Source organism: Sesamum indicum, linkage group LG1 (genome assembly GCF_000512975.1).
Source record: "Sesamum indicum cultivar Zhongzhi No. 13 linkage group LG1, S_indicum_v1.0, whole genome shotgun sequence".
NCBI classification, from domain to species: Eukaryota; Viridiplantae; Streptophyta; class Magnoliopsida; order Lamiales; family Pedaliaceae; genus Sesamum; species Sesamum indicum.
The window spans coordinates 1,378,437-1,390,592 of NC_026145.1; the positions used below are offsets into that span (position 1 = coordinate 1,378,437).

Consider the following 12,156-nt stretch of genomic DNA (forward strand, 5'->3'; position numbering starts at 1 on the left):
ATTGGTCATTTTCAAAGAATAGGTGTGGTCCTCACAGTACAATTATATATAACTAGTAATCTGTGAGACATTCTGTGTGTGTGCAACTTTTATAAATATCATTTAAAATAAAATATTTATTATTTAATAAAATATATACAAAATAATAAGATAATATTAAATTTGTAAAAAATGATGAAAAAAAGGATATAAAAAATTTAAAAAAAATAACTATCAAAAGATAGTGGGGGTAGGGAGTTAGATGAAAATAAAAAAAAATAAATTAAATTGAAAACATACCAAAAAAGGAGAGACACCAAAGAATTGCTATCTCTTTATATATAGTATAGATTTCACATTTTTTATGATTAATTGGAAATTTATAAATATTTTCTAAATAAAAAATAATTATATAGTCCCTAGAGAATAACGTGTAAATTACTGCCTTATACTTGCTAATTTTTTTTATTTGAGAAAATGTAAAAATAAAAAATAAAAAAGCGAGGGCGGGTCAAATAAATAATTAATAGAAAAGGTTAGTCCGTAAGAATATTTAAAAAAAAATTAAAATATATAGAATTACAATTCATAATTCAAATTTCAAATGATATTTTAGACAGCACACCACAAAATTTGGATAAAAACATATCGAATACTAATGAAATGGGCTCTTACTAGAAAAAAGTTCATATAATAAGATATTTGTAATTTTTTCAAACAATAAAATTTTATTTGTTATTACGAACAAACTTCCGTTGAAAGAAAAAAGGATATATGCACATAATGTCCTATAATGAATTATATTGATCAAACATCAATTCAATTATATATTGAAAAAACCATCCAAATTATTAACTTTTTTAATGTCCTTGTCATAATTAGTTGACCCAACCTTTCAAGCCCAATTTGAATTTTCAATTTTCTACCACTACATTGGATTAATCATACTAATAATTCTTTAAAATAATAATAATAAAAACAAAATCATAGACAATTTGGCACCAAAATTAACTCCCACAAAAATAGGATAAATTTCAAATAGAACCACAAAAAAAGTGTTAAAAATGTAAACCAATCAATCTAATAAGAATTGTAGCACATACCCCTATTCAAAAATATCTAATCTAATTAAATTTTTTTTCTAATTTCTTTTCTTCTTAATTTATAAATGAATTAATTTGATGGGTTCTGTATTTATTTCTTGAAAATATCAGATCGAAATAAATTTATTATGATCCTCGTAAAAGAAAAATATAATGGGCTTTATTCTAATTTATTAAAATATGTTTTAATATCTTTTAATTAAGTTGTTTATTTTTGCAATGTATAATGGTTCCCTTAGTAAGAAAATTCAGGGGGCGGTATTTAATATTGAGAGATGTGTGGGGTAAATTTGGAAAGGCAATAAATTAGAGGGAGTGAAAGTGAAAGTAGGAAAATCAGGTGTGGAGACAGCGGAATTTTATTTTTGGATTTTGGGTGAAGTTTTGAACTTGCCTTTGTCCCGCTCCTCTCCTCGCCTTCCTCTCTCTCTCTCTCTATATATATATCCCACACACACACTTCCCTTCAGACAGTCTCTCAGTTGCACACACTCACTCACTCAGGACCACACTCTGTATATCTCTACAGTTGGAGGTTGCCTTTTTGTGAATCTAAACCCTAACTCTGTTCCGGAGCTCCAAAGCTGTAGAGTGAGCTCAGTTTCTTTCATTTTTTTTTTCATTCCTTTTCTTTTTTTGAATTACTCTTGGTGTTTTACGGATTCAGAAAGTTATAAACGTTTTTTTTTTCTTTTCTGATTTTATTCGTTCAGGTTTGATGAATTTGTGTTGTATGCTGTATTTTCTGAAAAAGAAAAGAGAAGAGATTGTCGTCATTTGTGTTTTGAGCTTGTTTTGAAAATTCAGATGATTTTGAACAGATCTGTGGGAGGATGAAAATTTGAATTGAATTTGATTTTTTTGTTTTTTTTTAGTTTCATGTTTTCGATAAACAGAAGCTCCTTCTGCAATGTACCTTCAGTATTTCTCTCCTCGTCTTGATATGTTGGTAGAACTGGCTTTCTAGCAGAAACAGGAAATTATATTCGGAAGTTCCAAAACTTTTGGAGAACTGAAGGTTCTCATGATGTGTTTGGATCCATGAAGTTAAGCTCATGGAAACTTGAATTCGTTGAAAAATGTCTCAGTATTTGGACAAGAGCATTTCTAGTTCGGACTCTGAGAGTATTTTGATTTAATTTAATTTGAGTGTTTGGAAGCTGAGAATAAATTGCTATATAGACAGATACAAACTGATAGAATTATGGTTTTGGACGGTTCATAAAATTTTCTTATTTTGAAAGAAAATTGGAATTTTTTTTATAAAAGTCCATAGAACTGTGGGTGGCAAGTTTCTCAATGCCAGAGCATTTCATGTTATTACCTCATTAAGCTGCATGTCTTGGAACATACTGTACAGCACCTTGATGCAGCATTTACTTTTGTTAATGGCATCATCTTTTTCCGCAACAGTAGAACAATTTCCCCTGCGATGGTTCAACTCTGTCCGTGAAAATGCCTAAAACAATAGTTGATTTGAGCTCATGAATCTACCATTTATTTATTTGTTTTCATTTATTAATCTTTAGCTTAATGAGTTTAGTTAGCAAATGTCCTACTTCACTTTGGTTAATTATTCAGTGTGAACTTTATCTGTGTTAGCATTACTAGGGTGCTCTAATAACCAGAGCATTGTATTCAACAACTAAGATTTGTTCTAGCCACTTTCTTGCTTGGTAGTCTTGGGAAGCTATGTCAGAACATCTCAAAATTGTCCTTTCATATTTCTTCTCAGGTTCCATGGAATATTTCATGGCATAGGTATGGGATATGGCTTAAGCAGACTTGGCTTTGGTAATTATGTCTGTAATATTTGATGTAGGAGATGCCCTTAAGTTGAACACTTAATATCATCAATAGATGAGAATAATGGTGGAAAGTATCTAAAAATTAGCTGCAAGTGTTGGTTGCATTTAAGGCCTGCCCATTTTGTTTTTGTTGTAACGTTCATGATTTTGCCTAAAAATGACTTCCAAAGTGGATGGAAGTTGTTGTGACATTTTGTACTTGGTATACTTGCAGCAAACATGAAGCCACGTTAACTTGATTTTGACAAGCTGTCATCCCATGAGGCATGCAGTTATGAATGACGAGAGCAGATCTTCCTACTCCAGAGAGGCCACTGTGCGAATCACACGAGCACGGGCAAAAGCCTTAGACTCATCAGGGGGACTGCCACCTTTATATCCTTCAGCAAAACAAGATGGCAAGGCCTTGCAAACAAACTCAAAAAGAGCAGCATCAGATGTCAAGAAGCCAGCAGTAGGTTCAGCTGCTTGTCCTCAGCGGAAGAAAAGAGCTACTCTTAAAGACATAACTAATATCACAAGTCAGAATGTGTGCACGAACTGCACTGCAAGCAGAGGTCAGGTAGGATTATTATTATCCTTTTCTAGAAAATATAACATTAGTTCGCCTACTGCAGGGTTAAGCTTTATGTTTCCTTGTTCCAAAACTTACTGCATATGGACATGGCATGTTGTAGCATAGCAAACAGGATATACATGGCTCCTCTCAGAAAAATGTAAAGGTGGCACCTGCTTGTTTTGCTAAGAGGTCTCAGATACCAGGTGATACAAGAGGAAATGTAATGGAAGGAATGAACAAAATAAAGGTACAGGAATTGCAGGAAAATGGTTCCGAACAAAACTTGACAATTGGACCAACTGAATTTGTCAGCGGAAAAATGTTGGGTTCAGAAGGCCCAATTCCTGCAAAGGCAAATTCCAGCAAGCAAGTTCCACTGCAAATTCGATGTAATAAAGGTCAGATTTTGTAATAAGCTTTTTCAAAAAACCAAAACATGTGAAATATTTTATTTACTGACTATGAAAGAAACTATATGGTCATGTTTGTAACTGATTGATAATCAAAATAGATGCATGTCTATATCTCTGAGAAATATTGTTTGTGAGTCCTTTTATCTGTTTCATCCAAAGTAATCACCTCCATGATTAAGGGATTTGACCAACGGTTTTTACACCTCAGGTTTTGGTCTCACAATTATCATGTAGCATATCTTCTCAGGAGGACAGAATATAACAAAGTAGCAAAAGAGTTCATCTTTCAAAGTGACTTGGATAAAGTTAGAACGGAGAAAATATTATATAGTCCTTATTTACTTTCTATTGATGACCTTGGGTATAGATATTTCACTAAATCTTTTATGTTCACTTCTAAATGTGAACATGGTCATTGTTTTGTATCTTTTCCTTTATGTTACTTTTTCTGATTTTCGCTTAAATGCTGGCATAGCAATGAAAAGAGAAGATCTCATAATTGATCTGATCTATCTGCTACGTACAAATGTCGTCAGTACATCAACTATGTCAAAAAGTTGGTCTAATGTGAATTTAGTTTCATTCAAATGAAATTGCTCATTACAAGCTGAAAAAGTTTATATGTCATTGCTGGAGCATGAAACTTTTTGATCTCTTGAATTGACTCAAGGATATCTTGAATAAAATGTTCTTGGCCGACCATGCAGAAGATGAAAAGCACTGCAAGAAAGAGGAAAACTTGGATGGTAGGGGCATAATTGATATAGATTCAAAACACGAGGATCCACAGATGTGTAGCCTGTATGCAGCCGATATATATTCTAATCTGTACGTAACACAGGTTTGTAGAGCTGCAACAACTTGATTTAGTGCCTAAATCTTTATGCTTCGCAATTTTATCATGTGGTCCAACATTTGAGCATCTTGCCACATAATTTGTCCAGAAGACTTGTATGTTTTTTGCCTTCACATAATGTTTTCAGCAGACTTGAGTGTTTTTGCTTTAATCCATTTCACAATCCATAGAAGGGATATATTGTATCACACTGTATAACCAGTGTACCTGTTGGTTCTTTATAAATTAAAGATTTCACAGTGGAAAGGAATTCGCCATCATCCCATGTTTTCTAAATTACAAGAAACTTTTATTCTCCACATAAAATCTTCTTTTGTCATATAACTCAGCTTGCCCGGAGGCCTTTGATTGATTACATGGAAAAGATCCAGCCGGACATCACCCAGGGAATGCGGGCTATTCTGATTGATTGGCTTGTTGAGGTTAGTTTACTCAATGAATATTGTCAGAACTCTTCCTCAATCACACTTGTTCTTTTTGAAGATCTAGTTGACTTTCATGTTCAATTTCGCTTTATGTTGCTTGTGATGCTCGGGAATTCGAATATAAGCTAAAGCTTTTCTTTCTTTTTTTGGCTCTTTTAGTCATCAAGAGACTGTCCATCGCTTGTTGTTCAGTTCCCTGCGTTTTTCTATTTCAGCCTTTATTCTCTTCCTTGATCTCTAGTGTTTCCATCTCACTTCACCTTTTATGTGGTTTAATGTGCATTGGATCCGTTTCAGGTTTCTGATGAATATAGGCTGGTCCCTGATACACTCTACCTCACTGTAAATCTTATAGACAGATTCCTATCTGAGAATTACATTGAGAAGCAAAAGTTGCAACTTCTTGGGGTAACCTGCATGCTAATTGCTTCGTAAGTTCTTCCCAAGTTATAGAAGTAAACAAGTACATGTTATTTTTCTAACTTCTGTTTGTTTCATGTAATTATTTAGTTATCCTATAAAGTGATGATAGAAATCATGGATTTCGAGTGAATATCTTTTTATTCTTCTGCATTTTGTTTTACATATTGATCATAGAATTTCTAAGAAGCACATTAGTGGAGAACTTTTCAGCATTACATGGGAAGTTAATTGCAGCTTCTAATTTCACGATCTTAAATGTGAATGTCTTGGTAGTTCTTTTCTGGCTCAGTGACTCCCCGCTGTAGTCTTATTTGTAATCTGCTGGTTTATGCTTTGAAGGAAATATGAAGAAATTTGTGCACCTCGCGTAGAAGAATTTTGCTTTATCACAGACAATACCTACACAAAAGACGAGGTATGACCTTGTTTTTCTGAATAGCCAGTTCTGTTATTCATCCGATTTAACATCAATAGGAGAAACTGAGGCAGTTACTCTTTATTCAGTTTGGTAGTTGGTTCTTTTGGCCTCACATTCCTTGATAGGAGCATGATAATGCTCATTTCACCCAAAGATTCAGCAAATGCTGTATTAGTTCTCTAAAGAGATTCCTCCTGGAGGGCACCTGGCTTTTTGTCTATTGTAGGCTGGTCGGTGGCCAGTGCATATCTGTGCATGAGCTTCATAAGATTTCAATCTTCCAATTCCTATCAACATGATGGATCATTTTCCTATCCTCATTTCCTTGGCCTAACTCTGCTTCTTCAGCATATTATGCATTTCAGTTTACCTTCAATTGCTTAATTTACCCGACAAACAGAACTCATTCATATATTTTGAGACATTTCTTAAATTCGCTTCTGTTCTTAGACAGGATAATTTTGAGTTGTACATACAGAACTGATATGAGTTTGCATGTCAGGTAGTGAAAATGGAAAGTCTTGTTTTGAACTTTTTGGGCTTCCAATTGTCTGTTCCCACCACAAAGAAATTTCTCAGGTACCTCTCTATGCCCATAGTCTGCAATCTATATCTTCTCCCAATGCTGTCTTAATAACGAAATTCACCTTCTCTTAATTTTTGCCGTTCTTAGGAGGTTCATTCAAGCAGCACAACTTTCTCATGAGGTGTGTGAAATGGTGTTTGCACTTGTCTGTTTTCTGATGAAGAAGTTGTTTTCACTAGATCAATTGCTCCCATTTCCAGGTTCCTTCTGTTGAGCTGGAATTCTTGGCGAATTATTTAGCAGAATTAACTCTAATTGAGTACAGCTTCCTGAAGTTCCTCCCGTCCCTAATTGCCGCCTCTGCTGTATTTCTAGCCAGATGGACACTTAATCAGTCAGACCATCCATGGGTTCGCTTTCTTTACCATCATCACCCCATTAATCTTCTCTTTAAATTCACCTGTATAAATAATAAGATGCATTCTGCAGAATCCAACTCTGGAGCACTATACAAGATACAAAACATCAGACCTGAGAAACACCGTTCTGGAATTGCAAGACTTACAATTGAACACCAGTGGATGTATGCTTAATGCCATCCGTGAAAAATATAAGCAATCTAAGGTTCGATACATCTTCCACCCACTACCTTGCAACTTTTCACAATTTATGGACACCGGCAATTACATAGATACAAACAAAAGCCAACGAAGAAGGTTGCTCAAATTTTAATACAGTGTTCAAGAAACAACAATCTAAATCAAAATCAGAATCAGAAAATAACATTGAGCAAAAGTCATCTATGAGTTTATAGCTAATCATAATATCCTGCAGTGACATTGTTTCTTGATGTTGTTTTGTCACAACAGTTCAAGTGCGTTTCAACTCTGTGTCCATCGAAACCTGTCCAATCACTTTTCTAAGCGTAACAGATTCTGTCGCATCTACAGCTGACTTGATTCTACTGTGAAGGCAAACTTACAGATAACTGGATGCTAATGGATGCATCCTCATTCTTTATTTATTCGTCTCGCAATCCCTCACCATTGTTGTACTGCTGTAATCTGTTCTGGTGCTTCCAGTCTGTTTTGTAATGGGAAGATGTAAAGGAAGAAATGATATAATCTTATTCATTTAGAAAACAGGGTGCGTCTCATTAGTCCTTTATTTATTGGGGGAATTTATTTGACAGCAGCTAAGTGCTTGCTGGCTGGGAGGTGTAGCCATTTAGATCTCTGCCTGTATTGAACTTGACAGTTGACACTCAATCAATGAAATAACTGACATTGTAACATTTGGTTCTTGTATCTACATTAGTTCTAGAACTCATCAATACCTAAGACATATGAGCTTCGAAGGTTCTTGTCAAAACTAGAATAATGTTTGCAGAATATAAAACTGAAACATGGAGTATGTAACATTAACTGCACGATGAGTACTTTGGGGAATGCATATGAATGCCATTCAGTATATAATATTAACAAAAGAACAAGCACTTAAGATATGCAATGTATGGAGTAGATGTGTACAAATCTTTTACTGTAAGATTCAAATTCTGTCTGCCCATACTACATGGTTCCCACCAAACAATAATTTTGAGACAAATAAGAAGAGACATCAATTGCAAATCATTTCAGACATTCCCTATATATCCATACAGGCAAGAGCAGTTGACTGTGAGAGAACGATAACGTTACTAGTCAACTTGCAAACATACAACAGCAATGATGAAAATAAGTTTCAAAAAAAGGGGAAAAATGAAAACATGTAGCTGACAAAAGATGCTAGTTTACACTATCCAGTAGGCATTAGGGGACTCTTCCCATGCCCTTCCTAGGGAAGAGATATATCTAAACAGTAGGAGATTAGATTCGGTAACAACAACAGGCTGTCATTGGGACCATCCAAACAAAGCCATGCAGCCTCCAGACAACGGCCATAACCATAACAAGGAAAACGGATTGCACAAAACGACTTAGGGATGCACCGAGCTGAACAGCAATAAATGGGATGTCGAAGTTGTTCAATGAGTTACCAGAACAGCAGTGTTTCCGGCTATTGGCTTGAGACTAGCGGCGGCGGTTTCCAAGTGCTCCCAAACTTCCTTCCGCTTTTCATCTACTACGTTCATCTTTTCTTGCTGCTCTTGGTAATTGGAAATGCAAGACATGATCAGGGCGTCATCCATTTCCATGAGCACCTTTCTTACATTTAAAGTTAAGTTCAGGACGGCCTGATTCCAGTGGTTTTGCATGTTCACTTCCAGAGCTGGGAATACTATTGGCAGTATGACTTGCCGGTTATGTGCAATTAGATTAAGAATTTGGTCGTTATTCCAGAGTAACAAAGCCCTCTCAGCTACCTGCAACAGAAAATGAGGAGAACAATAATTAGAATTACTGTATTAATGTTTAAATCTTGGTCTGAGAAGACCAAAGGCAACAAAGATATTGGTTATAATGATATTCGATACTGTCTAAGGAAATAGAATCATAACAAATTTTAGGTAGGAAGTTGACAAAATGATCAAGAAAACACAATCATTCAGGTCTCCCTCAAATTCAATTCCATGATAAAAACAAGTTTCATTTGCAGGTTTTTGGAGCGGTAGTGATGCATTATAACTTGTACAAGGTAAAGAACTCGCTATTGCTTCAGGGATTAATTATTAAGGTAATAAAACTCCATCAAGGACACGTGTCAAGAGATGCAAATCATGGATCGGTTGACTTTTTGCTGTCTAAAAAAATGGGAATTTTGTCGCTAATGAACCAAGACCCAGACGATTTTGACAAAACTTGGTCAGTGTAAATAGAAGCCAAATTTTAACATATGCCCTCGGCCCTTTCTTCAGATCCCATAACCAGGACTTCCACCCATAGACGTGCAAACTAAACGTACACAATGCGGCTAGTTAACACCCTTTCTTATGCGACATCTTTTTCCGAATCTTGGATCCAAGCATCTAATATATCATTTCAATCTACTACTCCACCATGATGTCTCATAGAACTTTTAATCCTCAAACCATATCCCAGCAAAGCTAACTACACTTTCTAGGATCACATAAAAACCATCACAAAAGCACATACATGTACAGAGTTTGACCCATAGAATTCCGCAACTATCCTCAAGGTTTCTAACCCAAAATGAAATTTTCACATGCTTTTAACAATAAATATGACGAATTTTTGGATAATTGCTTAAATAAGTAGACTTTGCAACTGTCCATTTTCAGCAGGGAATTTAATAAAATAAATAAGTCCATGTCCCCATAGAAAAGGGCTTCCCTCTTCTCACATTTAATATCGGTATATTACCATCTTCTATCCTACTGTCTCCGTCTGCAAATACAATCAGTATGTTTTAGATTCCACACCGGTCAAATAAACCATCATCAATTAATAATTGATACCAGACAAGCAAGAAACAAAATACTGTTGTCCTTCATTATCTTATACTTCTCCGTAGACACAGATATTTTGACAAGTCTAACGACTATTGATGACAAATTATGGTAATGTAAGGAAAGGATTTCACGCGTCATCTATAATAAATTAGCGAACAACTGGAACTTAGAAGTTACTATAAAAGAGAAAAGGTACCTGAAAATGATAACTATTTATGCACCGTCTGATGCGACAGAACAATGGAACCATGACCGTTTGGAACTCAGTCATGTTAATTACTTCCAGAATCTCCTCCAGCTCACCCAAAAACATCACCTCCTTCTGGCTATTCGTAATTGGCCAATATTTCAACAGCCCCTTGATCACACTGCTGGCCAACTTTGGCTCCTTCTCAATAAACTGAGTTACACAATATGAAAGTTGCTGAAAGTAAATCCCCAATGACTTCGGCTTGTGCAGCGGGATCAATGCCCTCCAAAGGAATACTTTATGCTCTTCCTTTAGAGGCAAAGCAAATCCCGTGATCACACTCCCGAAGATCTCCAGTAACTCCGCAATCCCATTATGCTTCTCCACCTCAAACACAAATCTGTAGAACACATTGCTAATGCATTTTCGTATAAACGGCCGGTGAACCATAAACTTCCCATAAATCCTATGCAGAATCGCCTTCAAACAGTCCCTTTCTCTGGGATCCTCTGATTCAAACAAGTCAATAATCCTCAAGATAAAGGAATGATTTATATACTTCTTTGCAACCTTCGCTTCCAAAGAAGTCGAAGTCACAAACTTGAGCAAGAAATCATATACTATCTGCAAGTGTGACCACGCTGGATCAAACATCGGCTCGTCGTCATTATCATTTTCACCTGAACTTGTGTTTCTTGACCGACAATGAGGTGGAAAAACACGGAACAAGTTAATGGAGCACATTTTGCAAGATGCTAAAATTGCAGGCTCCGAAAACTTGGGGGGGTTCTCGGATACAAACTCGAGAAGCTCAAGCAATGTGGCTCGTTTAAGCTCCTTCTCTTGAATATTCTTTGCAGGATCAGTAAAATCAAATACAACACAGCAAAGACTCAACTTACTAATGAAAAGATTCATTTTTTCTGAACTCGAGACATCCTTAAAGGGAAGCAATGGCTCAATTCCCGCAATCACGCTGGCAGGAAAGACAGCAGCAGAAGCCCGTTTGGCTGCAGGGTTGGCAGCACCGATCCGTCCCGAACCCAAGGACGGTGTGTTAGGGCCCGAGTCAGGGTTTCTTTGTAAATCTTGATCCGGTTTCTGGGACTTCCTCGGAAGCTTACTGAGAATTTGCTTCCACATTCTTGTTTTTCAAGTTTGTTTTCTCAATTGATGAAAACTTAAATAAAACTGTCAAGAAAAATGTAAGTTGTACGGTTTTCAAATTAAAGGCATTTGGAGTGAAGGGAGCGGATTAAAAACCTAGCCCAGAGAAGTGATGCATGCATGATAAAATTGGGGATCTGGAATAAATACCCTCGATTGAGAACGCCCTATAAATTACCACATAAATCGTAGAAAGTTGAGATCTTTGAACAATTTTCCCACAAAGATGTCAAATAAGGACACGAAGAAATCCCACAAATCATCAATGCATGCCACAGATTTCAGTTCAATCAACCAAAAATCCAGAACCAACCCATCATGAGAGAACCCAAATCACAACACAAACACATAAAAAAGAATTTCTTCTCCGCATGCATATGCTTTTACACACCAACACTAACAACTACATAAGTGTATGTGTATCCGCATCTGTGTGTGTTTAGACATAAACTAAAATTCAAAGGATTGAACGGAAGAAAGTACTACTGTTTTAAATGGGAAACACACACCTAGGATTCTTCAAATACTGAAAGAGGGGCTAAAAGAAAAAAGAAGAACAAGAAAAAAGCCGCAAACACACACACACACATGCAGATAACAGGGAAAAGTTGGATCTTCAGTTATACATGCGTTTTCTATCCATGTGTGTGTGTACATGTACTTGCAGAGAGAGGGGGGGTGGAAGAAAGAACTAGAGTGTGTTCTCTGTGTGTGTGTGTCAGGGCTTAATTATGAAATTTGCCATGGATTGGGGTGGAAAAGGTAAAAAAGAAAAGAGGGATGAATTCAATAATTTGAACAGAGAGTTTTTTTGTTTGTTTCTCTATTGCTGTTGATAAAAGCAGCAACACCAACACCTAAATTAAAATGATGATGAACC

At 35.9% G+C, this 12,156-nt stretch overlaps 2 protein-coding genes across 2 annotated transcripts; one reads left to right on the forward strand and one right to left on the reverse strand.

The window, feature by feature from the left end:
- LOC105168570 (cyclin-A2-2-like) lies at positions 1,470 to 8,015 on the forward strand. Its single transcript, XM_011088739.2, has 12 exons — positions 1,470 to 1,673; positions 3,105 to 3,452; positions 3,568 to 3,847; positions 4,570 to 4,703; positions 5,048 to 5,140; positions 5,441 to 5,574; positions 5,906 to 5,981; positions 6,487 to 6,563; positions 6,658 to 6,691; positions 6,771 to 6,920; positions 7,000 to 7,134; positions 7,380 to 8,015. Exons 2-12 carry the CDS (start codon positions 3,150 to 3,152, stop codon positions 7,431 to 7,433), a joined length of 1,470 nt encoding a protein of 489 aa, XP_011087041.1. The 5' UTR covers positions 1,470 to 1,673; positions 3,105 to 3,149; the 3' UTR covers positions 7,434 to 8,015.
- On the reverse strand, positions 8,104 to 12,156 carry LOC105168665 (serine/threonine protein phosphatase 2A 57 kDa regulatory subunit B' kappa isoform). The gene is made up of 2 exons (XM_011088829.2): positions 10,116 to 12,156; positions 8,104 to 8,872 (listed from the first exon to the last, which is right to left on the reverse strand). The coding sequence occupies exons 1-2, from the start codon at positions 11,250 to 11,252 to the stop codon at positions 8,534 to 8,536; spliced, it is 1,476 nt and encodes a 491-aa protein (XP_011087131.1). The 5' UTR covers positions 11,253 to 12,156; the 3' UTR covers positions 8,104 to 8,533.

Excerpts from the sequence above, each read along its gene's own strand:
- LOC105168570 (XM_011088739.2), top strand. The coding sequence starts at position 3,150 with ATGAGGCATGCAGTTATGAATGACGAGAGCAGATCTTCCTACTCCAGA. Across the intron at positions 6,921-6,999 it reads ATCAGTCAGACCATCCATGG|AATCCAACTCTGGAGCACTA; the intron begins GTTCGCTTTCTT and ends TGCATTCTGCAG. Across the intron at positions 7,135-7,379 it reads AAAAATATAAGCAATCTAAG|TTCAAGTGCGTTTCAACTCT; the intron begins GTTCGATACATC and ends TTGTCACAACAG.
- LOC105168665 (XM_011088829.2), bottom strand. The coding sequence starts at position 11,252 with ATGTGGAAGCAAATTCTCAGTAAGCTTCCGAGGAAGTCCCAGAAACCG. Across the intron at positions 8,873-10,115 it reads TAAATAGTTATCATTTTCAG|GTAGCTGAGAGGGCTTTGTT; the intron begins GTACCTTTTCTC and ends TTTCTGTTGCAG.